The sequence below is a fragment of the Puma concolor genome, chromosome A1 (assembly GCF_028749965.1).
Source record: "Puma concolor isolate L17-30 chromosome A1, mPumCon1.1.hap2, whole genome shotgun sequence".
NCBI classification, from domain to species: Eukaryota; Metazoa; Chordata; class Mammalia; order Carnivora; family Felidae; genus Puma; species Puma concolor.
Window position 1 is genome coordinate 98,056,129 of NC_141667.1, and position 27,904 is coordinate 98,084,032.

The 27,904-nt window shown below is 47.5% G+C and overlaps 1 protein-coding gene across 6 annotated transcripts in view; it reads left to right on the forward strand.

Moving 5' to 3' along the window:
* LHFPL2 (LHFPL tetraspan subfamily member 2) overlaps positions 1–27,904 on the forward strand; it is a 166,071-nt gene that overhangs the window by 117,543 nt on the left and 20,624 nt on the right. For 4 of the 6 annotated variants that reach the window (XM_086698165.1, XM_086698182.1, XM_086698175.1 and 1 more), the window contains one exon: positions 22,064–22,701. In XM_086698165.1, the coding sequence (XP_086554291.1) occupies positions 22,272–22,701 (430 nt within the window). In that variant the 5' untranslated portion in view covers positions 22,064–22,271. Of the gene's footprint in view, positions 1–20,509; positions 21,901–22,063; positions 22,702–27,904 lie in introns of those variants that run through there. The other 2 variants (XM_025924417.2, XM_086698204.1) reach the window with 2 other exon arrangements.

Below are 27,904 nucleotides of genomic sequence, written 5' to 3' on the forward strand. Positions count from 1 at the left end.
ATTTGTGGCCGAAGTAGTTTTTAAGAAGTGTGAATTTTACCTTGTCCACTTTGTGTCTGGTTATTTTTCTCTGGTATACAGCAATTTTTCTATTTCATTTCTTTTCTCTATTCTCCTCCCTTTCATCCCCAAAGGGATTAAAGCAGCTTGATTTCCATCAAGGTTAATATTAATAAGTGGTTGTGTTTCTAGCATATTGGCCATACGTGCCCTTATACAGACTGTTTAGACATGAGCTCTCTGGGGGGTTTGTTCTTACCTTATGGCCAAATGAGCAGCATGCTCCTCCATCCTGTCTTCCCGAGTCACAGGTCTACAACTCTTCTTTAACCACTGTCTTCGCTTTCATTTACTGAATGTGTAGGATGTGCCGGGCTCGGTGCAAAGCATTTTACATGTACATCTCATTTAATCTTCATCTCAACCCTATGAAGTGGGCAGTATTATCCCCCATTTTATAGCTGGAGAAATTGAGGCACAGGGAGGCCATTACTTGCCCAACTTTATTCTGCTAGTATGTCCCACAGCCAGGGCTTGAAGCTCACCTTAATCTAGGTCCTGTGTCCTTAACCACAGTGGGTACCTTTTTGAGCAAAACTGTCCCTGAAGGGCATTTGGAAGTATCAAGACACTTTTCTTTTCTTTTCTTTTTTAATTTTTTAAATGGAGAGAGAAAGAGTACGAGTGGGGGAGGAGCAGAGAGAGAAGGAGACACAGAAATCCACAGCAGGCTCCAGGCTCTGAGCTGTCAGCACAGAGCTTGATGCGGGGCTCGAACTCATGAACCGTAAGATCATGACCTGAGCTGAAGTCAGATGTCCAACTTACTGGGCCACCCAGGCGCCCCTCGAAAGACATTTTTCATTGTCACAACTGGGGGACTGCTACTGGCATATAGTGGGAAGAGGCTGGAGATGCTGCTAACACCCTCTGACTTGCAGGACAGCCCCTCAGAACAGAGAATTCTCCAACCCCAATGTTAAAGGTACGAAGCTTAAGAAACCCTATTATTAGTTACAGCAGAGCATTTATGTTTAACAGGTAAGGGGCCCCTTCCAAGTGATGTTCTGAAACATCCCTTACTTCAAGAAATACCCCTTGCTTGCATAGGTACTCAATAGGGAGAAAAATATATAACTGTTTACAAGAAAAAAATATTTCATAAAATTCCCAAGTTGTGAAGTGCAAAGGATTTCTAACAATTCCTAATCCTCTGCTGTGATATGGTTATTGGAACAGGGCAAGTCCCGTGGATGATTATGCTAGACATTTTTCCTTGGGTCCCACTTAACAGTCTCAGTGCACATAGGTTCTCTGTGAGATAGCAGCAGGGAATTTTTAAATTGTGAAATTTAGTGTGTTGGCCTTTTTGGTCCCGTGAGTGGGTGCGGCTCTTCTGACTTCACAGGCCATGCACCCCCAAACCCTATGGACCAGCCTGGAGAAGAGGACCACAGGCTGAGGGAACATGGTCTGGACGCAGGGTGAGCCAGGCTGGAGTTTCTGTGTGAACGAGGCTGCATATACGTTCTGCAACGGCCTTAATCACAACCGTCTGTTTTTGTGTTCCAGTCATGTGCTCAGCCCCTCTGCTCATCAGGCAAAACGGAGCGCTCCCAGTTGGAGAAGTTTAAGGTCTTCCTGTTTGTCTGAACTCCTGGCAGCGAAAACGTAGACATCTGTGCATTGTCCAGCTCATTTCCTTCCCTCCAGCCCTGCTCCCCACGCCCCCCAGCAGCATCTACAGCACTGTATTGTTCACATTCTTCCTCATCTTGACCTTGTGCTAACTGCCTGTTTATTGTAATGACTTCTCCGATAGATTACTCCTTGGGACCTTTTTTTTTTTTTTTTTTTTTCTCATTTAATTAAATGCTTGGGGCTGGCAAATTGAGGATGTAGCTAAAATGCAATGCGTGACATTCTGAAGTGTATCTCAGACCACAGTGGGACCCACTTTAGTTCCTGCTCAGGAATCTCTTTACTGCTTTTTAGGATCAAATGTTTGTTTTGTAGAACATGAGTGGCCACTCCCTCCCATCTCTCTCCATCATACTTTCCAGGACACATGGTCTCCTCATTCTTCCCCCTTGGACTGCTGCTTGTTTCTCTGGCAGTTTTCTCGGATCCTCAGGGCACTTACCTGGCCCTGCTGTCCTCTTATTCCATACCCTCACCTTTGGAGAGTCATTCAAACCCCTGCTGCTCCTTACTCTGGGAGCTCCTACATCCCAGTGCCTGGTGCACATCCACAGAGATCTCAAGTTCCTCCTGACCCAAACTAGACACATGATTTCCCTCCACTTGTTTGTTCTTCCTTCCATTTCCTCCAGGGAATGGAAGCATTCAGGTGGTTAGACAGAAACTGGAGAGTCATCCTGGATTCCTCAACAGCCTCCATGTTCAGTTAGGGTCGGAGTCTTACTGTCCCTCTCAAACCTGCCCCTCCCCCGGCAGTAACTCAGACTCTTACCTTTTCTCACCTGGATCACCGCAAGAGCATCCTAAAGGCCTTGTTCCCCCTCCCTGCCATGTCACTGAAGCCCGGGCTCTGCCTGGCTTCTTGGCAGCAGTCTCCCAGATATAGGGTTCAGCTGCCCCCTTTGAACGGTCCTGGGGATCGCCAGCTCTCCACAGATCCTGTGTGTACCTCTGCTTGCATGTGTGCAAAGTGTATACACAGACATACTCAGGGCACTTGTACTCCTTCCTGTTACATGGCTAACCCTTGCAGGTATCCTAGAGGTGATCTTCCAAAATGCAAACCTGATTTTGTCACTTTTAGACTGAAATCATTCTGCAGACCATTCTTGAAAATGTGTTGGGCAAAGTTCAAAATCCCAAAGATGTCCCGCCCCTCCCTTGATGGCTCCTGCTGTCTTTCCCTGTCACATTCCTGCCTGCACCACCTTTGCTTCATGGGACAGTGCCCATGTGAGCAAGGTGTGTGCTGAGCACTTGTTCCCCGTGGCCTCACCTGCCTCCAGGTGAACAGGGCGCCCCATCTTTACTGACAAGTCAGTGTGCCCACCTGCTGACTCACCTGTCGCCCCACGAACCTGTGTGTGCTTTGAGGACGAGGACTCATCATTTTGGTGTCCCAGCCCTGCCTCAGATCCAGGCATGGGGAACAGATGTAGGTTAATGCTGATGGTATGTGAATATGATCTTTCACCCAGAAATGAGATCAGTTCACCCCTTGGTGCCTGGATTTGGTACATGGCTTCTGAGGAATGGCCACTACCATGCAGACTGCTGCAGCTTTTCTTTCTTTCTGATGAGGAAATTGGGGTACCCTTGTCCCTAATTAAGTTGTCTTTCTTACATAAGATGGAAAGCTTGTACTTTTCTCAATCATATCCACTGAAGCCCCCTTCTTCGTCTCCTGAAAATGTCCCACGTGGTCAGGAGCTACTGGAGAATTTAGCAGGAAGGGACAGCTTGCAAAAAGGGTTGCAGATTTGTTTTTGGAATCACACTGATATTTACAAACTCTTCCAGTAATGTGGTCTTTTATTTTTTTTCCTGAGCCAAATATAAACACGCACTTATTCTGTCACATGCACGCTGCTTCTTTGAATGATCGAGTCCCGCTTGCACCAGTGTTTCAGGACCAGAGGGTACCATCCTCTGGAGCAGAAGTGGATGAAGGCAACGCAGACCTGCCGGGTATACCCCCCTCTAGCTCCAAAACCAGAATGAGCTTGAGGCCAAACAGAACATGTTTGTCTCTTAAAGCTGCCTCAACCTGATGTGTTCTAGGAGCTTCTTTCTTGATAGAATTTGGATGAGAAACCCAGACTCGCTTAAAGTTCATCATAATGGGGCGCCTGGATGGTTCAGTCAGTTCAGCGTCCATTTTCAGCTCAGGTCATGATCTCATGGTTCATGAGTTCTAGCCCCCCCCATTAGGCTCTGTGCTGATAGCTCAGAGCCTGGAACCTGCTTCAGATTCTGTGTCTCCCTCTCTCTCTGCCCCTCCCCAACTTGTGCTCTCTCTCAAAAATAAATTAAAAAAAAAAAAGTTCATCCTAGTTCCTTGAAATAATTATAAAAAGTTCACAAATAATTGTCAGTGACCAAATGCATTTGAATGGGGAAGAGGGTCTGTTAGAACATGGGTCAATTTTAATTAGTTTGTTTAAAATTCATCATATTATATAGGATTAAATCTTATTCTCCCTCTCAGCCACCATTTCTACTTGGATACACCAAAAACCCCAGAGGGTGATCAGCTACTTCTGTTTTTCTCACAACGTAAGGGGTGTCGGCAGGATCCACCCATTCAGCCTTCCTTTAAGAAGTGTTTTTATGCACGCATCTCGGGTTATCCAACAGAAGCAGAAAAACCCCCTGACCTTTTCCACCAGCTGCAGCTCTCCCTTCGATTTACTTCCCGGTCATTATCTTCCTGTAAGACCTTATCGTAGTCAAGATTCTCCCCCCTCCAGTAGTGCCCCCTCCCTGACCCACCTTCTGAGTTCTCAGCTCCTGCTCCTCAGTGGCCTGAGTCTCTATTGTCTGTTTCTTGATTCCACTTGAGGGCAGTGAGCGTCTTTGTGTCTCCTCTCCTCCCTCCGTGACCCAGTGGATTGCTCTACGTGCCTTGGACAGTCAGTCTTGAACAAGGTATTTGTTTCTAGAGGGAACTGTCTTACCGTATCTCTTGAGAACTTGAGTGCTTGGTTGCTAATCCCAGTGATAGATAAAGGTAAATAATGCACCTGACTATGACTTCGTCAGTTTGGGGAGCTGGCAGCCTAAGACTCCTTACGTGCTTTGTTTTTAGCACAGATTTAATGAGCATTATTTTCAAAGAACGGTGGGGTTTAACGAGATGAGAGCAGAAGAAAACAAAGAAATCAGATATTCTGGGGCCCAGGAAAAAGAAGAGTTGTTTTTGCAGGATAGGGCAGTTTTACGATTACCTCAGAAATTCATTCCTTGTGTCCGTACAGCATCTGGGCCCTGGCTTTCTCAGTCGGGGTGGGAGGTGTTTCTGTGCATGTGCACAACTCATTTATCAGCATATTAGCACCTGCACGTAGCTGGCCTTACATATGGGCATTTTTATTCCTTCTTCATCACAGATGCCTGATAGGGTTCAGCACTTGCTTTTATGAATTGCCACCTCCGCTAAAGGGCATTTGGAACAAAGTTCAGGAAGTTAAGAGGGGTGAACGTGGACGCGTTCGTGAGTGTTGTTCTTGTTGTTGACATAGCTTTATTTTCACTGCCCACACCTGGAGCCTGCCTGCCAGTTTAGGATGTGTGTGTTTGACCACCAGATGATGTGTCTTACCAGCACCTCTCCCCGCTGGCCTCCCCCTGGCCTTTGCTGTCTGTGGTTTCTAATCAGATCGATTTTACTGAACCTTGATAAAATATTGCCTTTGACATCATTGGGACCAAAATTCAAAAAAACAATTTTTTTTCATCCATCCATGATCTCACTGATAATGCCAAAGAAAATTGGAAATCACTTTAGATTAATGTGGGTTCAGCAGCTTCATCGCCAGCCTGTCGGGTTGGAGTGCTGAATTTTTAAACATCATTTGAATCACTTGGTTGATCATAACAAAACAAGACATTTTATTAGATCATTAATAAGAGTACTTATCAGAAATAAGTGCCCCTGGATGGATGCAAATCAGCCTTCTGGGGCCGTTTATAACTGAGCAGAGAATTGCACTGGCTGACTTTAATAATTCACCAAAGAATAGAGAATAAACAGTAGCAAACATTAATTTTATAGGACAGTTTCATACGGTTTATGTTTTGGAATAAAAGGGATATGACTTTTGACTCCTGCCTGAAACTAAACGCCTTAAAAAGGAGCATCTCTTATTGCTGGCTTCTCCATCTGGAGAATTCATACTAAGGAGCATCTGTGAATCAGCTGGTACCCTTTGTAAAACACATAAGAAATCAACATATAAATACTTTAAAATGATTAAAACTTTGTATTCTATCATGTCCTCTGGCATATGGCTGTGAAATTCTTCATGATCAAGCATTTTACTTGTCTAGGACAGGAAGCAAAAGTATTTAAGAAAGGAAGGAGGCTTTGGGTGCCTGGGTGGCTCAGTTGGTTAGGCCTCCAACTCAGTATTGGCTCAGGTCATGATCTCCTGATTGTGGAATTGAGCCCTATTTTGGGCTCTGTGCTGACAGTGTGGAGCCTGCTTGGAATTCTCTCTTCCTCTCTCTCTGCCTCTTCCCCGTTTGCACACTCAGGCTCTCTCTCTCTCATAATAAATAAAATTTGGGGGGAAAAAAGGAAGGGCACTTTTTATGACTTTGAATTTTCAGAACTGAGTAAGGGTTCTCCAATTTCAGGGTTCATCTCTGAGGCCAAGGACAGGAGGGGGCCTCATTTGTAGCTGTTAGCCCAAAGACTCGAGTGGGGGGTACTGCTCTGCTTTGTTTCCAAGAATAAGAGACATCCTGGAGCTGGAAATGAAAGGTCAGAGCTGGGTTGCCCCACCCCAGGCAGAAAACAAGAAGATGATGGGAAGAGGGAACTAATCTAGCTCAAGCCCTCTAACCATGGTCCTTGGACAATGTCCCTGTGCACTGCCCAAGGGCGTGACCCCCAGACCCCACAACCCCAGTGCTGTGATCAGATGTGACCTTCTCTTCTGCTGCCTTTTTGTTTTTTAATGTTTATTTATTTCTTAGAGTGCAAGCATGGGAGGGGCAGGAAGACAGGGAGACACAGAATCTGAAGCAGGCTCCAGGCTCTGAGGTGTCAGCACAGAGCCCGGCGTGGGGCTCGAACTCACGAACTGTGAGATTATGACCTGAGCCGAAGTTGGATGCTTAACCGACTGAGCCACCCAGACGCCACTCTTCGGCCACCTTTCAGCCACTGTGTTTGGCATTCCTCATAACCTGCAGGGCCTCCCCTCTGCCCTCCCTTGCAGGCCTCCCGCTCCAGAAAAGTAGGACGTGGGGCCGCCTGCTCCAGGGGAGCCCCTGGTCTGGGAGAAGGCAGTAAGAGGTGGTCTTATGCTTGAAATGACTGACTTTTGGCACCAGAAGTGACAGTGGTGATCCGCAGACCCATCCCTGTCACTTTGTGGCTGAGACATCGAAGCCATAACAGTTAAAGTGAGCTGTGCTGTCATATGTCAGTTGGGCAAGAGCCTAGAGCGGCACCCATGTTTTCCAGGCTTCCCATCAAGTGCTTTTTTCCCACGTATTACTTTGCCATTGGACAAACTTCCGTCTGTAGAGAGTTACTGATACAGGAAGGTGATTTTTTGCGGCCATGTGGAGACAAACAGCCTTTTGAGAGCAGAAAAAATGTTGACTGGTGATAAAAGTAATGCTTCCTACCCCCTAATGAGTACTTATAGTTAAACTTTACTTCACGTGGACAGGTTCTGTAATCCTGTGTGACAGCCTGTGAGGTAGATACTTTGATCACCCCCACTTCAGAGAAGTGAACTTCATTGTCCAAAGACACAGAGCTGGTCCATGGCCAGGGTGACAGCATTGAATGTAGACCCAGCTCCATTTTGCATCCTTCCTGCTTAGGACTCCCACATGGAAAAGACTGGTATTTGAAGGTGAGGGAAACCACCACATGCCAGGTGGGCCTTAGAACAAGGAGATCTAAATGGCAAAAGGAATGCCTCAGGCACAACCTCAAAAGGGACCATTTGGGTGCAAAACCCCCATCGGGGGGGATGGGGAGGCTGGAGCCTGTTCCAGGGAGGGTAGGCCAGTGCCTGGAACACTTACCATGTGCCAAGCACTCTTCTAAGCTTGTTATTTATTTTAACTTAGTAGATCCTTACAAAAAGCCTGCGTGGTAGGTTGTATTGGTACCCCAGTTTACAGACACAGGAACTGAAGCACAGAGGCAGGTCTGTGCCAAAGTCACCATCTAGGAAGTAGCAGAACCAGGATTCAAATCCAGGCAGGCTGACTCCACACTGAATCGCCCCCTGGTGCTGCCTTTCTGGGGAGCTCAGTGGTCTAGTCGGGTGGAGCAGCCTGTGTTGTAGGAACTTTGAGATGCTGACTCTCGAGCCCACCCTCATCCTGTGAGGAAGCCTGAGAGACCCTCCCCCAAGCCCTGTCCAGCCCATATTTTATGTTGGAACCCAGAATTATCAGCCACCCTGCTCATGGAAGAGCTTGGCGTTTCACATGCAAAGAAAAGAACTTTCTCTGCCATATGTGGGTATCATCTCGTGAGGCTGGCGGTGATCGGGGCTGTGGGAAATGGCGTGCTGTCAGGAAGTCTGTTTGTTCTCACGCCCTCTGTGAGGTATGTTCCGACTTCTCAGGGAAGCTCCATTTTCTTACCCAGCCAGATACAGTTAATTTTTTTTTCCCCCACGGATTCCCCCAGGCTTTCTTGCCTAGCACCTTTCTCTTACCGAGCCATGTGGGTTCTCAGTGAGTCATACACTCCAGCGGGCACGTGCTGGGGAGGAGGGTGGCAGGAGCCCAGTGTGGCACTTGGAGCCCACAGCACTGGATGTGTGTAAACCAGGACAGGCTTCCTCTTTGCCAACCTTGTCTATCAGCCCTTACAGGGGAGAAGCTGGGAACAGAGGGTTGGGGCGTCTCTTCTCATAGAAGAGCACTTTTCCCTTTGTTTTTAAGCAGCCTGCCCCTCTGACACATTCTCTCTTTTCTGAGACATCCAGTTGAACTTTATCTCTGTTCACTGTGCCTTGCTATTGTTAGAAACCGTAACAATAAATCCCTGTTTCCAGAAAGAAAGTACTAGATCATATGATCAAGTACAAGGGTTCAGACTTCCAAAACAGGGGGTTTTCTCTGACCATCTGGAACTTTGAGTCTGCATTGACTCCATCTAGGCTGCAGTGCGGGAAGCTCATCGGACCGCCGCGGCGGGCGCGTTCCTCCGTCACTGGGCCAGTTCGGTAATACAGGCCGAGGCTGTTGCCTGCATTTGAGGACTTCTCTGTCTTTGCAACTATCAGAAGTTGCTGGCAGCTGTATATTGAGCACACTTTTCCTCGAAGAGCGCGCATCCCTTTGGGAGCTACGCTTAAGCCCATCTGTTTTCAAAACAGTTTGAATTCTAAATATCTGGGGAATTCCTCTAGTTAATAAATGAAGACAGTTTAAACCTGCTTATGGTTTTGAATTTGGCATTCTCATTAGGGAACGTTGACAAATGCTGGATAGCTTGATGGCTGGCTATGAAATCAGTGAAATGGATAGTGTTTAATGACCTGGATGTGGAGGCAGTATGCAAATCTGTCTTGCTGATTTTTTAGATGTTTAAAAAAATCCAATGTTACAAATATGTACGTGTGTGCACATTCCTGATCACACAGTATAATTCATAGGTCTTAAACGGACAAGAGGAGGAAGGCTCTAGAGAGGGGAGATTTCTGATACATGGAGTTATAAAGAGCCATGTTTGTGAACACCCACCTTGTACTTTCTATTCTTTATTGCATGTGTGTTCGGTGCATAAAGCTTTAGGCTGATGTCAGTTCCTTCTCCGAGCCCACTGGCATTCAGGAAGTGTGTGCACACAGGACAGGGTGGCTCAGACTGTAGGCGGCAGGTTGTGTCTTCAGTTGCAAAAAGCCAGTATCGATGTGAGCAAAGTAATAAAAAAACGAGTTTGAACATTTCAGGGTTGCCCTTAGAAATAGGAGTATACTCGGGGCGCCTGGGTGGCACAGTCGGTTAAGCGTCCGACTTCAGCCAGGTCACGATCTCGCGGTCCGGGAGTTCGAGCCCCGCGTCGGGCTCTGGGCTGATGGCTTGGAGCCTGGAGCCTGTTTCCGATTCTGTGTCTCCCTCTCTCTGTGCCCCTCCCCCGTTCATGCTCTGTCTCTCTCTGTCCCAAAAATAAATAAACGTTGAAAAAAAAAAAAATTAAAAAAAAAAAAAAAAAAAAAAAGAAATAGGAGTATACTCTACAACAGATTTTGGCCCTTTTCTTTACCTCATTCAAAAACTTTTTAAAATTCTACCGCCGGGGCGCCTGGGTGGCTCAGTCCGTTAAGCATCTGACTCTTGATTTGGGCTCAGTTCCTATGATGGTTGTGGGATCAAGCCCCACATTGGGCTCTGCACTGAGGATAGAGCCTGCTTGGGATTCTCTCTCTCCCTCTCTGTCCCTCCCCCACTCACTTTTGCTCACATGGTGTCTCTCTCTCTCTCTCTCTCTCTCTGAAAATAAATAAGTAAACATGACAAAAGGTAAAATTCTACTGCTTAGCAATATTGGTTAGAAACAGAAGTGACTTCCGTGAGAGTATAAAAGGTTTGAAAAGAGGGTGAGTAATGTCTTCGTCTCAGGGTAAATCCAAAATTATTAGCCTCTTGGTTTCTAAAGATATGGGTTGTCTTGCATCTTTAGGCCCGGTTCACCAATAATAACCTTTAGTGGGTATTTAGAAATACATCACTCCACAGAGAGCTCTGCAAGCAGAGTGGACGGCAGCTGGCAGCTTTGTGCTGTGCTTGTTTCAAGGGGATTCTGGGTGAAGTTTGCTGCCGTGGTGAGCTGCTCCTGCCCTGTGCCCTTTGGGAAGTTCCTGGGTGAAGGTTGCACCAGCAGGTGGGAACCTCTCCTCTGAGTCATGTAGCTGGCCTGTCCCCTTGGCCTCTAGGATGAGGTTTCTACGGCACTTCTGCTCACACCCATCACCTGCTTAGCGGCTGGTGGAACCTTGGCACCGAGGCCCGGCTTGAACATTAACCTCTCCTGTTTTCTTGTGTCAATAACACTGATGGGTGAGATTTTCAGGGCCAGTGGGGGTGCAAGGAAAGGAAAACTTTTTTTGCTGTTTTTTAACTACCAGTGACTGTTTCCAGATTAACGTTTATGTCTAGCACTATTTACTGAGTTCATAAAACGATACCATATTGCTGTTAAGAACAACAAAAAAAGACTTGGTTCACAAAGAGACAATACCTAAACTAAAACAAGAGCTTTGTTTTTTTTTTTTTTTTTTTTAAGTAGGCTTCACACCCAGCACAGAGCCCAGCGTGGGGCTTGAACTCATGACCCTGAGATCAAGAGTCAGACGCTTAACCGACTGAGCCACCCAGGAGCCCCACAACTTCATTTTTAAAGTGACAGATATTCTCATGAGTTGTTGAAAGTCTTCCTCCTGGAAACCACCAGTTTGCACCCAGCTGCTATCTCTGAAGTGACCATATTCCTAGAGGGAATATTCTGATTCTCATGGTAGAGATTACCTGAAAGAATTTAAAGTATGGTCATGGCTGTCGCCCTGTGGCTCACTGCTTCCACCTCGTGCATCACTGACTTTGCCCTCTCTCCCCTTTGGCTGTCCTGCCTTCTGGGTGGCCATTACTTCTTGTTCCACAGCCAGAAGCTCAGGGTCTGAGTCCTGCCCCGCCCAGTGCCCTCAAGGGTCTCTTGTCCCCTCTGTCAGTTGATACACTCACTCCAACCCTATGGTTTCCAGTTCCTTGCAAAGACCTGCCCTGACGCATGTTGCAGACAGGCCTGTGGGCAGCCCTCACCTTGGTTTTGTGCCGACATCTGGTACCAGCTTGTCCTGCAAGGGTCTCCTGCACTGAGCGTGAAACCTACTTGGGACTCATTCATTAATCCATTCATTCATTTTCTCTTTCTCTCTCAAAATAAGTAAACATTAAAAAAAAAAAAATGCTGCTATGGCCCAGCCTTCCCCCTCAGGCAAAGGTCAGAGGTCCCCTGTGCTAAGGGAGCAGACTTCCTAGCTGTGGTCCCAGCCAGAGGCAGTGGAAGATGGCTGGAGCTACCCCAAGGGTGGAAGAAATAGAAGCAGAGAAGGGAAAGCTGAGGCAGCTCCAAGTGAGTCAGGGCTCTGGGGTGAGAGACCTCAGAGAAGCGCCTGATGTGGAAGCGATTCTTCAAGCTGGCCCTCTGAGTCACTTTGTGTCTGCATTTATTCAAAAGGGAATTTTTCTTCTGTCTTAGTACTTCCATTTATTAACCCTAAGATAAATATATTGAGAGGAAGATCTGTATTGTAGCAGCTTACCTCACTGAATTGTACAGTGAGTACTTCTGAGATAGTTGCCAAGCTTTAACGTTTCTCATTTATCATTGTTTAATCTCAGAAAGTTGTTTGGCACGTGTGTGGTAGAGGATGGTGAAGTAGAATTTAACCTGGTGCCAAAGAGAGTCAGGACAGGCAGGCGCTCGGATCCCAGCGGGAGCACTGCCGTTGGAAGAGGTCAGGTTGTGCTGTGACCCTACAGTCTCAGCACCGGCAGTAACACGTTTGGTTTTTTTGCCCACACTGCATGTTTATCAGGGATCAGGGGCCCCCGCTTCGTGTTGTCAGGGACCCAGGCCGATGGGGCGGCCTCTGTCTGGGATCTTTTTGATCTCGTGGGAGACATAAGGGAGCTGGAGAATAAGGCACTGGCTCATGAACTCTTCTGCTTAGAAGTGGCCCATGTCACTTCTCACATTGGCTGAAGCCAGTCCTGTAGTCGGGCTTGATGTCTACAGGGTAGAAAAATAGAACCCTCCTGCAAGGAGAGACAGTATGTTTGAGGGAATAATACAGTCTTCCACAAAAGCTTTCACAGAAGCTTCTGGTCAGAATGAGACTCTTGTTCTAGTTGATTCTTGGGGTTTCTGCTGGTTTATGAGTTTGTGTGAGAGACTCAGAAGTAACAGATGGCATAATCCTCTCCATTTATCATGTTTGGTTTTTCTTAAGCTGTTGGAAGGGAACCTGGCCGATGGCATTGTGTCTTGTGAACAGCAGTGATTCTTTCAGCCTGTGTATGGAAAGGACTAGAAAGCCTGCAGTTGCTATAAGAATGAATGCCTGTGCTCCCCAGTGCTGGGAGAAGCTGTCCAGCTGTCCACTTAGACAAGCCAGAAGCCTGTTCCCTAAGGGTTATTTATTCTCAGAGTTGAGGCACTTAAACAGAGGGCACTTGGAGTCTCTCGTGTTCATTGGGCGTTCAGGAAGAAGGAAGTTATATATCTTGATTTTTATGTATAAGTTCTCCTGAGCTTTCTGTTCTCCAAACTTTGTTACTTTTCTCCATTAAAACACTCTACTTTCTCATTGATCGTGAAAAAACTAACGAGACTCACTTTAAGACTTATATTTTGCCTGTTGTCACAGAATTCATTATGATCTTGAAAAACACCTTCAGTTTAAAATTATGTACCATAGTGACATAAAAAGGCAACTCTTGAAATTCAAGTTCTAATTCCATTGAAACAAATCAAAAACATTTGGACCCCACAGTATGTTCAGGGCATAAACATATGGCCCCTGGCTTATAGGATGTGAGCTAGAACAGACTTCATGAGATTGGTTCTTCATTCCCTCCTGTTTGATAGAGTAGAAGACAAGTATGGAAAGACTTGGCTTCTAAAACTTTTTAGATGATGAGGTTTGTGCAAGGAAAAAGTTACGAAATAAGTTTGGTGGACTTCAGAAATCTTAAAGAATAGATCATCTAGAAAATAGGACGAGGCAAGTAGACCAGCTCCCTGTGGGTTCTGACACCTCAGGGAAAAAGTGTAAAAGTCCATCTCTAGAAATGGGTGCTTGGCAAGCAGATGGACTGGATACAGAGGAGCGAGAGCGGGCATCAAGAAGGAACTGTGTGACTGGCCAGGAGCAGGGAATTAAGGGGCAAGCTTGACAGTAAGCAAGAGATCACTGGGTGCTCCAAGCCTAGGAAAAAAAAAAAAAGGCTTGTTCAGTTGCTTTTGGAGGGGCGGGGTCCTTGCTGCCCTGGGGGGGTCCCTCAGGCAGCGGAGGCTGCTGAGAGGTCCAGCTGGAGAGGAAGGCGGCTTGTAGAGGAAGCCAGGGTGGGGTCAGGTAGTAACTGGAATGTTTGAACACTACCCAGGGCTTCTTGGGAAGTTCCTTGAGATTTCCTGGCATTTGGAGTGGCCACCTGAGCATGGGCTGAGTGGACAGCCCGACTCTGGACGAGGGGGATTTGACACAAGTTAGGGCCATGTGGTCAAACTGAAAGTTTTCTGAGGTAGTCCGAGACCTTCAGGGAGGTAAAGAAAGCAGCAAACGGCCTCCTGCTCTTAATAACCTGGGCGCCCTATTTTGCAATTTGCAGAATAGAGCTGACTGACAACAATAGCTGGCTTTTGTATGTGGTCCAAACAAACTGTCAGGGCCCCAGGAGAGGCAGGGTCAAGGGCACTGTCCCTGAGTGTGTTCCCTCTGGCAAGTTGGAATCCATGTCCTGTCAGCTTGCCATCTTGGGCACACAGACTCGCATGGACCTTAAACAAAAATTCAGAAAAACAGCCAAAAATTAAGTAAGGTAGTTAATACTGTGACTGCCCATCCAGATTGTAGAACATGGCTTACTCATTAGAATAGACCTTTGTAAATACTACAGGCATTAGCAATCTGTGTCATGTTGTGCCTCCAAATGTAACCGTTGTTCTATATGCAGGAAGCCTCTAGAAAAGGATTCTCACTGTTAACACTGCTGACATTGCCCCTTTTGTGGGGCTGGCCTGTGCACCGCAGGCTGGTTAGCAGCATCTTTGGCCCACAACATGCCAGCGGCACACATTCGTGCCCACCGCCCCCCCCCCCCCCCGCCCCACGTTGTGACCACCTTAGAATGTCTCCAGACATTACCACGTGCCGTCTGCAAGGGGGAGGGAGCAAAATCGTCCCTGTTGAGAAGCACAGTGTGACTTTTCCCAGTGGGGTCAGAGCTGAGCTGGAGGAGGTAGTGAGGAAAGGAGGGTGGCAATATCCTGGAGGATTTGAGCGTGTTGAGACTGTAACTCCAAGAACAATAGAACTCTTAGAGCATTTGGGCCCTCTTCTTAAATATTGTCAAGATGTTTACATTTCCCTAATCTGTGTTTTTGAGGGGGCGGCCAGGGCAAATGAGAGTTTGCAAAACCTCCTTTGGTAGCTGACTTTTTTTTTTAAGTTTATTTTATTTTATTTTTGAGAGCAAGAGCGAGAGCGAGAAAGAGACAGAACCAGTGGGGGAGGGGCAGAGAGACAGGGGGACAGAGGATCCGAAGCAGGCTCTGCACTGATAGCACAGAGCCCGATGTGGGGCTCAGACTCATGGACCATGAGATCATGACGTGAGCCAAAGTTGGACACTTAACTGACTGAGCCACCCAGGTGCCCCCAACTGTTTTTTTTAAGTCATGCCAAGTGCTGATCTTTTTGTACTGGCACTATCCATCCATTCTGCGAGCTGCTTTTGTGCTCTGAAGAGAAGGTCCTGAATGTTTGAGCTCATTCGCGCTGTGAATGCAAGGACCATTGGACAACATGTGAACGGGGAAGCAGCTTCTGTCCCTGTAGAATCATTGTTCCAGAGATGTCTGTGACGCCATGAGCTGTGCCAAGGACAGGTCATCTGGCTCTATCCTAATGAGCCAGGCCAAGCTCTTCCTGACCTCTTCTCTTTGGCCCCTTCCCCAGCTCCAAGATACCAGCGACCTCACCGAGTGCAAGGCTTCCTCCCAATGGAGTCTTAGACTTTACTGTGTAAAGAATCACCTGGGGGGTTGTTACAAACACAGTTTCTGGTAACACCTCCAGAAAGTTTGATTCAGTGTGTGGGGATCAGGAACTTAGGGTTTTTAAAACAGGTGGCCTACATCTCCCTCTAGGAGGTGGAAGGTGATCCAGGGACCACCCAAGAGGCAGTCCCTAGAGGGACTTTCCAACTTATGGAAGGCAAAAGCACAGAAACTCTACTCACCTAATCCTCTTAGGCTTCCAGAAGACACTGGGATGGAGACCATATTGCCAGAGAAACCACCAGTGACGTGGGAGCAAAATACAATCTGCTCGGAAGTGTATTGATTCTTTGGGTCACATGGGTCACTGTAGTAAATTTATTATGTAGTCATATGATCATGTGATTCATATGATGATGTGTTATCATTTAATCACATGACAATGATTAATAATAGCTAACGTATGCTAAGCACAATGAACGGGAAGATATGCTGATTATTCTCCATATGCCATCTCCTTTAATCCTCATGGCCGCCTTTGGAAGAAGATGTTGCTTTCTTTTTTTGCAGATGAGGAAACTGAGGCTGGCGGAGGTTAAATCTAAATAGCCTGCCCCAGGACACACAGCTATTTAGTGGCAGAGCTGAGATTGGATCTTGAGTCCGTGTACAAAGCTCTTAAGACACTCTCACAGTTTAGTGGCCTCTGCTCAACCTGGCATTGCCAGCACCTGATGCTCCCTCCAGACTGGCTGAGGGCAGGGGTGGTAGGAAGAGAGCAAGGCCGGAGGGAAGCTTCAGGGAGCCCAGATCTGTCCTTTTTGAGAGGGAGGGCTCTGAAGTTAGAGGAAAGATGCCCCCTCCTTCTTTCACGCAAAACCCAGGCTCTGTTGGCTCAAGTCAATCCTCCTGGAAAGGGCTCTTCAGAGTTGTGTCTTACTCCCCAGGTTTGCAGGTATTTCTGTGTTTTCATAAGTAGTATATAAAATGTGGTTCCATTTCAAAGAAATACAGCAAATATTTCTTAGAAGTAAAATCCCTTCGGTAAAGAGCTTTAAGCTTCTGGGATGGCTGGGATGGCATTTTTTAAGACAGGGCTTCTCAGCAGTGGCTTCAGAACTCACCCAAGGAGCTCTTTGAAACATACAGAGCTCACCCAGCCAGCCTTTTGCGTGCTTCCTCATCAGAATTCTGGTTGTTCAGGGCCAGAGAGGACCCTGGGTATGTTGTGTGTCTGTCTTTTTTTTTAAAGTTTATTTTTTAAATTATTTTGAGAGAGACAGAGACCGCAAAAGTGGGGGGGAGGGCAGAGAGAGAGAGGGAGACAGAGAACACCAAGCAGGCCCCGCACCGCCAGTGAGAAGCCCACTGTGGGACTCAAACTCATGAAACCGCAAGATCACGACCTGAGCCGACACCAAGAGTCGGACACCTAAGTGACTGAGCCACCCAGGCGCCCCTGTCTGTCTTGCTTTCTATATATGTATGTGTATAAAGATACACACACACACATACATATTCATGTATGTCCATTTATGTATAAAATTATTCTGATTCTGAGGTATAGCTCAGTATTGTTCCTCCCAAATGTGATATAGCAGGAATAACAAATACGGCATCACCTACAAAGAAGTCTCACCAAAATATTTAAGGGGATTCTAAACTAGCCTTTAGATTTAACCTCGTTTCTATAGAGCAGGGGTAGAGAACAACTTTAAATGACAGCATGAGGATATAGACAAATCTACATTGTTGAGTATTCTAGAATACAAATGGCCCGGTATCCTCAAAAAAAAAAAAAAGTCAGCGTCAAGGGAAAAAATGCAAACAGGGTTAGAGGTGAAAGGACTATTTTTTACTAAAAGAAACTACAGACACAAAGCCAAATGCAGCGCATGAGTCTTGACTGAGTCATGGTTTTAAGAAAACAGCTGTAAAAAATGGGGCAGGATAGGGAAATTTGAGTGTGCACTAGGCTTTGGATATAAGGGAGGTATTGTCAGTTTTTTGGGGTGTGTTAATTTTATTGTGGTTTTGTAGGAAAATGTCTTTATTTTTAGGAAGTGTATTACAGTGTTTAGGGTTCAAGTGTCAAGATATCTGTGGCTTGTTTTCACATGGCTCAGGAAGAAAAAGGCCGAGTGGTAGAGTGAGGCTGTATACTGGCGTTGAATCTGAATGTTCATAGTCTGTTCTTTTCAGCTTGTATCTCTGTTTGACGATTTCCATAATAAAGTAGCAAAAGAGAACCAGGGTGAAGAAGCAAGGTGAACAAGCAAAACTCTGTCCTGGCCTTTGCTGCTCTAGTAACGGGGGCATGCTCTGGTGATGTGAGCCTCGCTGTGAAGTCCTTTCCCTCGGCTCCTTCGTTTCTGTTGTGGTTTCCTGACCAGCCGGCCCAGGGCGATCTTGCTTCACCCGTACCTTCTTCCCTTCTTACTGACAGCAGGAAGCTGCGAAAGAGAGGACCCTGTGGTGGAAGGGACAAACCCAGCTGGGCTCGGCTTACTAACTTCATCCTTGTTTTAAAGATGAGGGCTTTGAGGCACCTGGGTGGCTCAGTTGGTTAAGTGTCTGACTCTTGATCTTGGCTTGCATCATGATCTCATGATTTGTGAGATCGGGCCCCATATTGGGCTCTGTGCTGACAGTGCAGAGCCTGCTTGGGATTCTCTCTCTCCTCTCTCTGTCCCCGCCTCCCTGCCCCTACTCATGCTCTCTCAAAAAAAAAAAAAAAAAAAAAAAATTGAAAAAGTTTATAAATATGAGGGCTGTGTGTATATATTATAATATATATATTATGTGACTCCCATAGCCAAACCATTAATCAGTTTCCCCTTGCTCTGCATTCTGACTGTAATATTGCTGCAGGTTACTGTAGGTTTCTGCAGGATTCTCTTTTTGGTTGTTTTTATTTTCTTCTTATTGCTTGCTAAGAGGCTTTACTCTGTGGGCCTTTGTGATAATCATAGCATCATTTTCAGAAAGTCAGAGGACCGTCCAGATTATCCATGACCATCAGGGAAATGATGGTAAACTCAGCCGTCCTGGAGTGGAAATGTACTTAGTGGCCTATGGAGAGAAGACTTTTACATGGAATGTCAATTAAGTGAGTTTTGGAGAAGCAGGGATTACAGGGAATAGCAGTGGATAGCATATTGAGGAGCTCTGTGCTGGAATCCCGACAGTTAACAAGATCTACGAGGAGGATCTGTTTCCCCTTTGCTGTGGATTTTGTCCCAGCAGGTGCCTGTCCTTGCACATGTGACATGACCAAACTGGGACGCTGTACAGAGCACAGACTTGATGCCTTTCCAGATTGTCCGTTGTGACATCGACCTGAGGACTTTTCTGGGATGCACAGGAAAGCCAGTCAGTCAGCCGTGCGTAGCATGGCTATTCTACTTATAGTAGTAATTAGCAAACTTGGCTGGAGAGACCAAAGCATGTTATCTCCCTATTCCAAACAGAAGAATAAAAGCCTCATTCCAGCCACGCTGGCATGGGTGTGAGAATTTGGTGCAGTAGATAGGGGATTGTTGTGGCATGGATGGACAGAGAACTATGTTTTGTGAACTTAAGCACATGGCTCCCTAAATAATTCCGCCCTAAATGTGGCGTGGACTGTTTGCTAAGCCTCAATGTGCCGCTTTCTGTTCTCCCAAAGTTTCACATGCTTTCTCTTCAGAAATAGCAGTCTGATTGCGGGCCTGACTCTGAGCCAAGTTTGCTGACCAGCACAGTGGACATTTGGCACGTTCATTACAATCCAGGTCACCTGAGAGGTTGCAGCAGAGTCCTGAGGCTCTGCAAGAGGACAAACACATAGAGGTTTTATATTCACATTGAAATTTTCCCATTCAACAGAAGAGGAGCAGGGATTGAGATCAGCTGGCACATCAGTGAGCTAGTTGTCTAATCAAATGGAAAGACTTTGTAGAAGCCTCGTCTTCTCCTCATGGGCTGGCTTTCCACCTGTTGATTCAAAGCATCTGTGAGCCTGGCGGGTGGGCAGGTGGGTGCAGCTCATGGGGCCTCCGGGAGTCATCGGGGGCTTGTTTCTTGTTCTCATTCACAATGATTGTTTCATTCTAAACAATCTCCCCCAAAGCTTTTTTGTGTTGGTAACTCTTTTCTCAAAAGGCATTTCTCTGTGGTGGTATTTGGGGTCGAGTGGGGGTGAGATCAACGAGTGGGAGTAGATTCTGCTTCTGGCCTCATGCTAATTTATTTCACAGTTGAGTTTGGCAGCAGGGTAGGCAGTGGGGAAGTAGGAAGACTAGGACCCTCCCAAGAAGCCCACCGTGGAGGCTGACACGAGTGACCTCCTCCCTCCGTCTCTAAATAGCCTGTGCTTAATCTTTGATTGTGTGTAAATAGCCAAGTTTCTGTGATGGGCAGGGCACTTCCAGCAGTTAAATTGTTATCTGATCAGTGTTCTCCATGTTGGAGGAAAGGCTTCTAAGGGAAAGGAGTTGCTATTTAGTGAGTGTTTATTCTGCCAGACCCTGAGGTCTAACAGATTCTTGATAGTTTCTCGAAGCGGGATACCTTACTGTTTCCATGTAGGTGAGGAAAGCTGCAGCTCTGAGAACTAGGCGTCCACATGGCCAGTTGGTTGTGGGGCTGTTTTTGGAACCCAGACCTGATGGACTCCAAAACTTTTGGGGTGAAACGCACTTCTCCCTTCCCCAGCACTCAGGAGAGCTGCGTTACACACACACACACACACACACACACACACACACACACACACACACACACACACACACACACACACACACACACACACACACACACACACACACACACACACACACACACTGACAGTCATTAATGGCCTGTGTTTTTAGTACTGTGCTAGGTAATTTCCCCAAACAGCATCTTGTGTAACTGTAATGACCTGAGGATTTTTAAATTTTTTTTTTCAACATTTATTTATTTTTGGGACAGAGAGAGACAGAGCATGAACGGGGGAGGGGCAGAGAGAGAGGGAGACACAGAATCGGAAACAGGCTCCAGGCTCTGAGCCATCAGCCCAGAGCCCGACGCGGGGCTCGAACTCACGGACCGCGAGATCGTGACCTGGCTGAAGTCGGACGCTTAACCGACTGCGCCACCCAGGCGCCCCGACCTGAGGATTTTTAAATGTACTGTGTTTTATGAGATAAGTAGTTCTCTGTCGCTACACCTTGTCAACCAGCATGGTGTAGAAGCTTTGAAGCTTTGACTCTGGGCTTCCTTCTTTCCCCACTTGCCTTCCTCTTCAACATCTCCTGGCCCCACCCCACTGCCAGCATGCCAGAGGGCTCTTTGTGGTTCTTGTGCAGTTGACGTGACCTCAGTTAATAAGATGTCATCACTCAGAACAGAGCCTTGCACCCAGATGTCAGATGTGAACTGTGCGATTCTTTCTGACCTTGGAGAAGGGGTAGCAGATGGGGCTGCCGATGAGCACTGTACCCCTGTTTCAGGGTTCAGGCCCCTCTGAAAGAGATTTGAGCTGTTAGAGCAAAGCCCTCTGGTTATGAAGCCATTTGTCCCTGGGAACAGAATGAGCCCTTGTGAGACCAGAAACAATGGGCATGTTGAGTTGCAGACCTGGGGTGAATCAAAGCTCAGGCAGAGGCGCATGGGATGAATCGGGACAGTTCAAGGAACACATTCTTCATACGCAAGTTTCTGTTGTCAACAAGTCCACTCAGTGGTAATGACACTTAGTCAGTGGTCATTCATGCCTCTGTTTTGAATAATTTCCCCAAATGACTAAGTCATGAACTCTTCAAGGTTTTCTTTTCCTCTTCTTGAGTTTTAATTAGTGTAGTTTTTTTGGTCCAGAAATCACCCTGTGAGAAATGAATAAAAATAAGTTTGGGGAGCAGTGTTTTGTAATTTTTCAGAGCATTGTTTTCTTTTGTATCCTCATGCACCTATGAAGCTGATACTCTTGTGTCTGTGCTACTAATTTGATTCCCAGCAATACAAGTGGGTGTTGCTACTCTCTATCTTTAACCAAAATCTTTTGGTGCAAGTTTGTCAAAACTTAGCTCATTTAGTACCAAGACAGCAGGCAGAGGGTCCCGTAAGCTCTTAAAAAACATAGCCAGTCTGTTGGCAAGGTTGACTGGAAGTCCCATCTAGTTGTTGCTGGATCTCCCTGCCGTTTGACGTTTTCGAGTGAGAGATGATGGAGCAGGAGCCACACATCCCAAGGGTGCAGCAGCTCGGGCATGAGCTCCTGTGCCAAAGGGTGCGCCTGGGGTGGGTGCGGGAACGGGCACTGGCCTGGAGTTGTGCTGCCCGGCGATAAGGGAACCAGCGCAGTGCGAGAGCACGGGAAGGGACGACTGGAAACAAAGAAAACCAGTTAAGTGCGCTGCGAACGGCGGCTCCGGCCCCGGATCGGCCACAGCTGGTTCTGTCGGAGGATGGAGGTCGGAGTGGCGGCACCGGCCGGGAGGGCGGGGAAGGGCGGCCGCGCGGGAGCAGCCTCTTGGCCAGCGCACTGGGGCTCCGGGACCCGCGAGTCTGCTGGCGGCGCCGCCGCGGGGCGGAGCCTGGGCGCTGCTAACCCCCCTCCTCCCTTCCCTCCCGTAGGTGAGGCCGCGCTCGGAGCTCTGACATGGCAGCATGACGGCCCCGGCCCGCGCTGCCACAGGCCGGCCAGAGGGAGCCCCAGGCTGTGGGAGTGAGCGCCCGGAGCAGCGACTTCCTTCTGCGGCCGCCTGAGCCTCCTTCCCCCCACCCCGGCCTGCTTTTATTATTCACCCCGTGGACTCCTGACTTTTCCGCCTGGAACATCAATATGTGTCATGTTATTGTCACCTGTCGCTCGATGCTCTGGACCCTCCTGAGTATTGTGGTGGCTTTTGCAGAGCTCATCGCCTTCATGAGCGCCGACTGGCTGATTGGAAAAGCCAAGAGTCGCAGCGGCGCCGCGCCCGACGACCAGAGCGGAGGCTCGTCGGAGCCCTACCACCCGACCTTGGGCATCTATGCCCGCTGCATCCGCAACCCGGGCGTGCAGCACGTGCAGCGGGAGACGCTGTGCGGGCCCTACGCAGAGAACTTCGGCGAGATCGCCAGTGGCTTCTGGCAGGCCACGGCTATTTTCTTGGCCGTGGGCATCTTCATTCTCTGCACGGTGGCCTTGGTGTCCGTCTTCACCATGTGTGTGCAGAGCATCATGAAGAAAAGTATTTTCAACGTCTGCGGGCTGCTGCAAGGAATCGCAGGTAAGCGTGCAGGGAAGAGGGAGGGGACCCAGGCACCCGGCATCGCATGTGCCGCGCACCCCCTGCCGCATTCCTTTCCTGCCCGTTTTGAAGACCGGCTTCTGTCCAGATTTGCTGTGTAAAGAGTGTTCCCGCGCAACATGTGCTCCCCTCATCCCTCCCGTTTCCCTGTTACACTGTCCCCTGTTCTTTATTTCACGTATTTCTTCATTGCTTATTTCCTTGGGTTCTAAGCCGTTGGATTTTGTTTGAGTAACTTCTCCTGGTTTTTTGCTTTTCCCGTTAAATTAAAAGCATGCTTTCCACATCAGTGCATCCCCTTTTGGAAACATGGTGTGAGAGGCCCACCTGCAGCAGGCGCTCTGTGCTGGGAAGGAATGTGAGTGTGGGGCGTTCGTTCCAAGGCAGTGAGCCTGGTCCTGCCACCCGCCCAGCCCCATCCCCAACCGCAGGGTGATTTCAGCTTTAGGAGGAGAAGCTGCAGGCTGGGAAGGAATTAGTATCAGCTGCTCTGTGTTTAATAATGTTCTGGTTTAAATTGTCTGTCTCCTGGAGCCTGACAGAACGTTCTCTGCATTCGGATCAGAAAATACAAACTAAGTGTTCCACTTTCAGGGAATTTCTCACTAATGAGCTTGTTAGAAACTGGTGGAAAGAAAAGTGATCCCAGAGGGGCAGCTGTGAGCTGCGAGAAAACTTCAATGCCCACTAGCACTTTCATAGCCTTTCCCGTAAGGGTTTGAAAGGTGGATCCTGAACAGAGAGGGTGTCAATCAGTCTGTCTGTCTAGGCTCAAGGGCTTTGTTCTGGTTGGCAGAAATACACACACGTAGACACAGATGGGGCAGTTTGTAGACATCCTCGAGGAACTAAAGGAATAGAGTCGTGCTTTGACTTTTTAGGGGGAAAAAATCACTTTTTGAACGATTACAACCAAAGAATTTTTTAATCTGATCTCTAACAGGAGAACAGTAATCCACCTGCAACCCTAACTGAAGTGCACAGGTGACTCATCCCCCAGCAAATCCTAAAGCTTTGTATGTGGGACTCTTGGACGGTGAAGAGAAACATGGAGCCTGGTGTCCAGGCCTGTAAAGAAGCAGACCCCAACTGAATTAACTCTAGTCTGCCTAATTGAGCTCAGCAGGGCTGGCTTCCAAATCAGCAGATCAGACAACAGTTAGGTTCCAAACAACTGATAAGTTCATGTTTTCTGTTTCTCCTATCTTAGAGGAGCCCACATATATATGTGTGTGTGGAGGTTGGTAGATAAGGGGCCTAGAGAAATAAATAGACGACCTGCTCCCCAGTCCTGATCTGCCTGCATTGGGGGATACCCTCAAGGCCTTCATCTCTTGATCTGAGAGGAATAGCCTTACCACGAATGACTCAGGCACTTCTACGCACTCACAGAATTTGGGAGACCAGGATTCTGATTCTCAGTTTTGCTTGAGATCAGTGTGCCACCTTGCTGGACTTTTGCATTCCTCTTCTCAAAATCAGGGAGATTGCAGGGTGCCTGGGTGGCTCAGTTGGTTAAGCAGCCAGCTTGGCTCAGGTCATGATCTCACAGCTTGTGAGTTCGAGCCCCGCGGTGGGCTCAGTGCTGATAGCTCAGAGCTGGGAGCCTGTTCCGAATTCTGTGTCTCTGTCCCTCTCCCTCTCATGCTTTCTCTCTCTCTTTCTCTCTCAAAAATAAATAGACATTAAAAGTTTTAACAAAAAAATAGGGAGATTGGAAAATATGACCTTATCTTCGATTTTTGATTCTGTGAAGCTCATTATCCCCTTTTTGATTCACTTCTGGAATCTGCAGTTCATCCCCTTCAGCTTGGTGTTTTACCTCCCAGAAATGTTAAATCAGATTCATCTTTTCTTGTCGGAGAAATGCCCCTCCTTTACTGCCGTGGGACACACAGTGCCTCAGGCAGTGCACACATGTGCATATATGCCGTGTATATCTTAAAACTTTGGCTGAGAACTCTTACCGAAGGCTTTTGAAAAGCCAGAATAAACATGTAGATGAAGGGAAGGCAGCATACACAATTCATTAATCCTGGCTAAGCGCCCTGGTCGACCAGAGAAGTGGATTTCTGCGTAAATTTTCCTTACTATGTTGTGCTTCCTCATCCTTGATGATTCATGCCTTTACTCTGAATTTTATCGAAGCACTGGTATGCAGGCAAAACTCCTGGCTTATCATTCCTAAGAATGCTTTTCATCCTGAGAAACTTAGTGCCTTCTAGCAAATCAGTGGCCATTTATAGTACGAGTGGGGCCTCTTGGAGGGGGGGAGGGAGTAACACCACAAGCTGTCTTTTACACTCATTCAGAAGCAACCTGTAGATACCCTTTCAGTCTTACTGTTTACGTGCAGTTTTTAATAAGGTGTTAGTCCAGCAAATTTGATCTCTAAGAATGAGGGTTGGTCCAACACATCTTTTGGTGCTCTTGTTTGCTATTTCACATAGATGGCAAGAAGATTCATTTTGGCACAAAGACCAGTACGTATCTTAGGTATTATTCATACACTCCAGTTAACTACTCCTGACTTTTCTCTTTCTGGCTGTGTCAGGCCTCTGGGAAGGATGGTTGAGAAGAAGGAAGTAGGAGCATACCTGAGGTGCTAGTCTGTTTGTCACCTGTCCAATTCCCAAAGTCTAGATTTTCTAAGAGAACTTTCTCCCCATCTTTATCGCTTATGTTCCCCGTGCATACACAGAGCACCCCAGAAAGTCTGAAATTACTTAAAAATTGGAATTGGCAAGCGGCCGGGATTTCTGTGTAGTCAGACTACCTCTCCAGGGCCTACCGATCTAAGGCTAAGAACTGAAGTACAGGAAGTAGTTTGTTTTCTCCTGCCAGCATGGCAGCGCCCCTCTTGGAGCAGAAATCATGGGGAAGATGGACCAAGCACTCCGCAGGCGACTCATGTTTCGGGGCAGGCGGCACATCTGTAAGGGATGCTCAGTGGGCTCTTCCCTTCCTCGTGGAGGTCTCTACCAGGTAGTTCAAGGCGGCATCCACGGCAGCCATGGTCCTTAAATCTACAGCTGAGAAAGTTGCCCCCCCCCCCCCACCCCGTGTCTGAAACCGCTGACTTGCTTTCTCTCCCGTCAGCCAGTATGTGATAGCATCTGCTCAGCCCCAGCCCCAGCCTCAGCCAAGGACTTGTTGCAGCTGTGAGCATCAGTCTTTCCCCTCCCCACAACCCGTTTCTCAGCCCTGGATCTATGTGATGTTGGAACAAACGGTGAGAAAGGAGCTGTTGCCAGGGCAACAGAAGCATTCTTGGGAAATCGACTCACACCGTGTTTGTCCTTACAACTTTCATTTTGGCAAAAGTGACACTTTCGTAAAATAGAACTAGAAGAAAAATGACAAGCTGTTGTAAGCGTGTTCCTTTGTTACGACTAATTTTAAAGAATAAACGGGCCTTAGGTTTGTGTGGCCTCATTGCCTATAGAAAGTGTAACATAAATCATCAAAATCTGGATATTTTGAACTTAGAAGTGGGTGTGAAAGAATTTGCTGTCTCAGTGGAAATCTCAAAATCTCATTTACTTAAAAATAACAATCAAATACACATATTGACTATTAAGTTAACCCAGATACAGGATTTGCCTTCAAGGTCTAGCCTACTGGTGGGCACCAATCTGACACCTCCGAAATCCCTATGCACAGATGCCCTTGGTGTTCAGTTTTCCAGTCCCAGCAGCGATTAGACGTCAAGCCTCACCTGCTCCTGGGTCAGTCCTGACCTCCCTTACAGTGGCTGTGAAATGTGTAGTGATGTACCTCATTCTCTAAACCTTTTTTCTCACTTATAAAATGGGTATAATAGTAGTACAACCCTCAGGGTTGTTTTGTGGATGAAATTAGATAACATATGAGAAGAAAGGCTTAAGCACAGTTGGCACACGGTAAATAATAAGTGGTAGTTCTTTGGCTACTAAAGTGTGTCTGCTTTCTTGGCAGGTTTTAGTATTTTTTTATGTTTCCTAGAAATGCTGCCTTTTTTTTTTTTTAAGTATTCTTTTATTTATTTTATTTTGAGATTGAGAGAGACGCAGTGTGGAGGGGGCAGAGAGAGAGGGAGAAAAAGAGAATCCCAAGCAGGCTCTGCGCTGCCAGCACAGAGCCTGAAGTGGGGCTTGAACCCACGAACCGTGAGATCATGACCTGAGCCGAAACCAAGAGTCGGACGCTTAAAACCAACTGAGCCACCGAGGTGCCCCCTAGAAATGCTGCGTCTTAAGGAATAGTGGTCTTTACTTTAGTCCTCAGAATTGACCTTGTTCTCTCGCAGTCAAACATGACCGTGTCGTGTAGGGCCGCTCCCTGGCCCGTTCCTAGCCTGCCTGTATCAGGGCTGAAGAGCGTGTAGAGCAGTCCTGCGGCATTGGTGTGACTACGGGTGTTCTTGGGGCTTTTTTTTTCTTCTTTTTTCTTTTTAAGCAGGAGATAGCAGTTGAATTGACAGGAAAACCAAGAACTTCTCCTCTTCCCGCAGACACACACAGTCTGTAGTTCCTTCCCTTTCTGGCGTCCACTTCGAGCAATGGAGCCTTGACTGCAGGTGCCTTTGCAGGCTCCCCCCACAGAGTAACTCACAGGTCGACTGCGTGTCCCTAGGTGAGGGCTTGTTTGGCAGAGCCAGCAGCACACATCAGGCCCTCGTCCTCTGGGATTGATTACAAAGGCTGGGCACGCAGCCGGCAGGGTCGTTGCTGCCAGCTTCTCTTCCTTAGGTTGTGACCTGGATGTAATCCATAATGAAACCATAGAACGCAAAGATCCAGGTTTTCCATGACAGCATCGAGCGGTTTGTTTTTAGAAACGCATGGAGGGCTCTCTTGGAAGTCCATGGAATCCCCAGTGACTCAGGTTTGGGACAGAAGCCATTAAAATGAGCTCAGGATTTGGCTCACTTGCACTGGCTTGGACCGTTCCACTGGCGTCGCCGTGAGGGTTGGACTAGCACATGAGCTGCGGGGCCTGGCTGCCTGCTGTCTTTTCAGTCTTCCCTCATCTGCTTGTTTGCTCCTTTGTGTCTGGTCGGCCCTCACGCTCTGTACTCCCGTAGCCCTCTGTCTTTCTACATCCATTTCAGTCCTAGAGGATCGCCTCGGCAAGCTGCCCCACCAGTCTGACCAGATAGATGGCTGTGGGGCTGACCTCTGCCTGCGCTGGGCTTGGCACA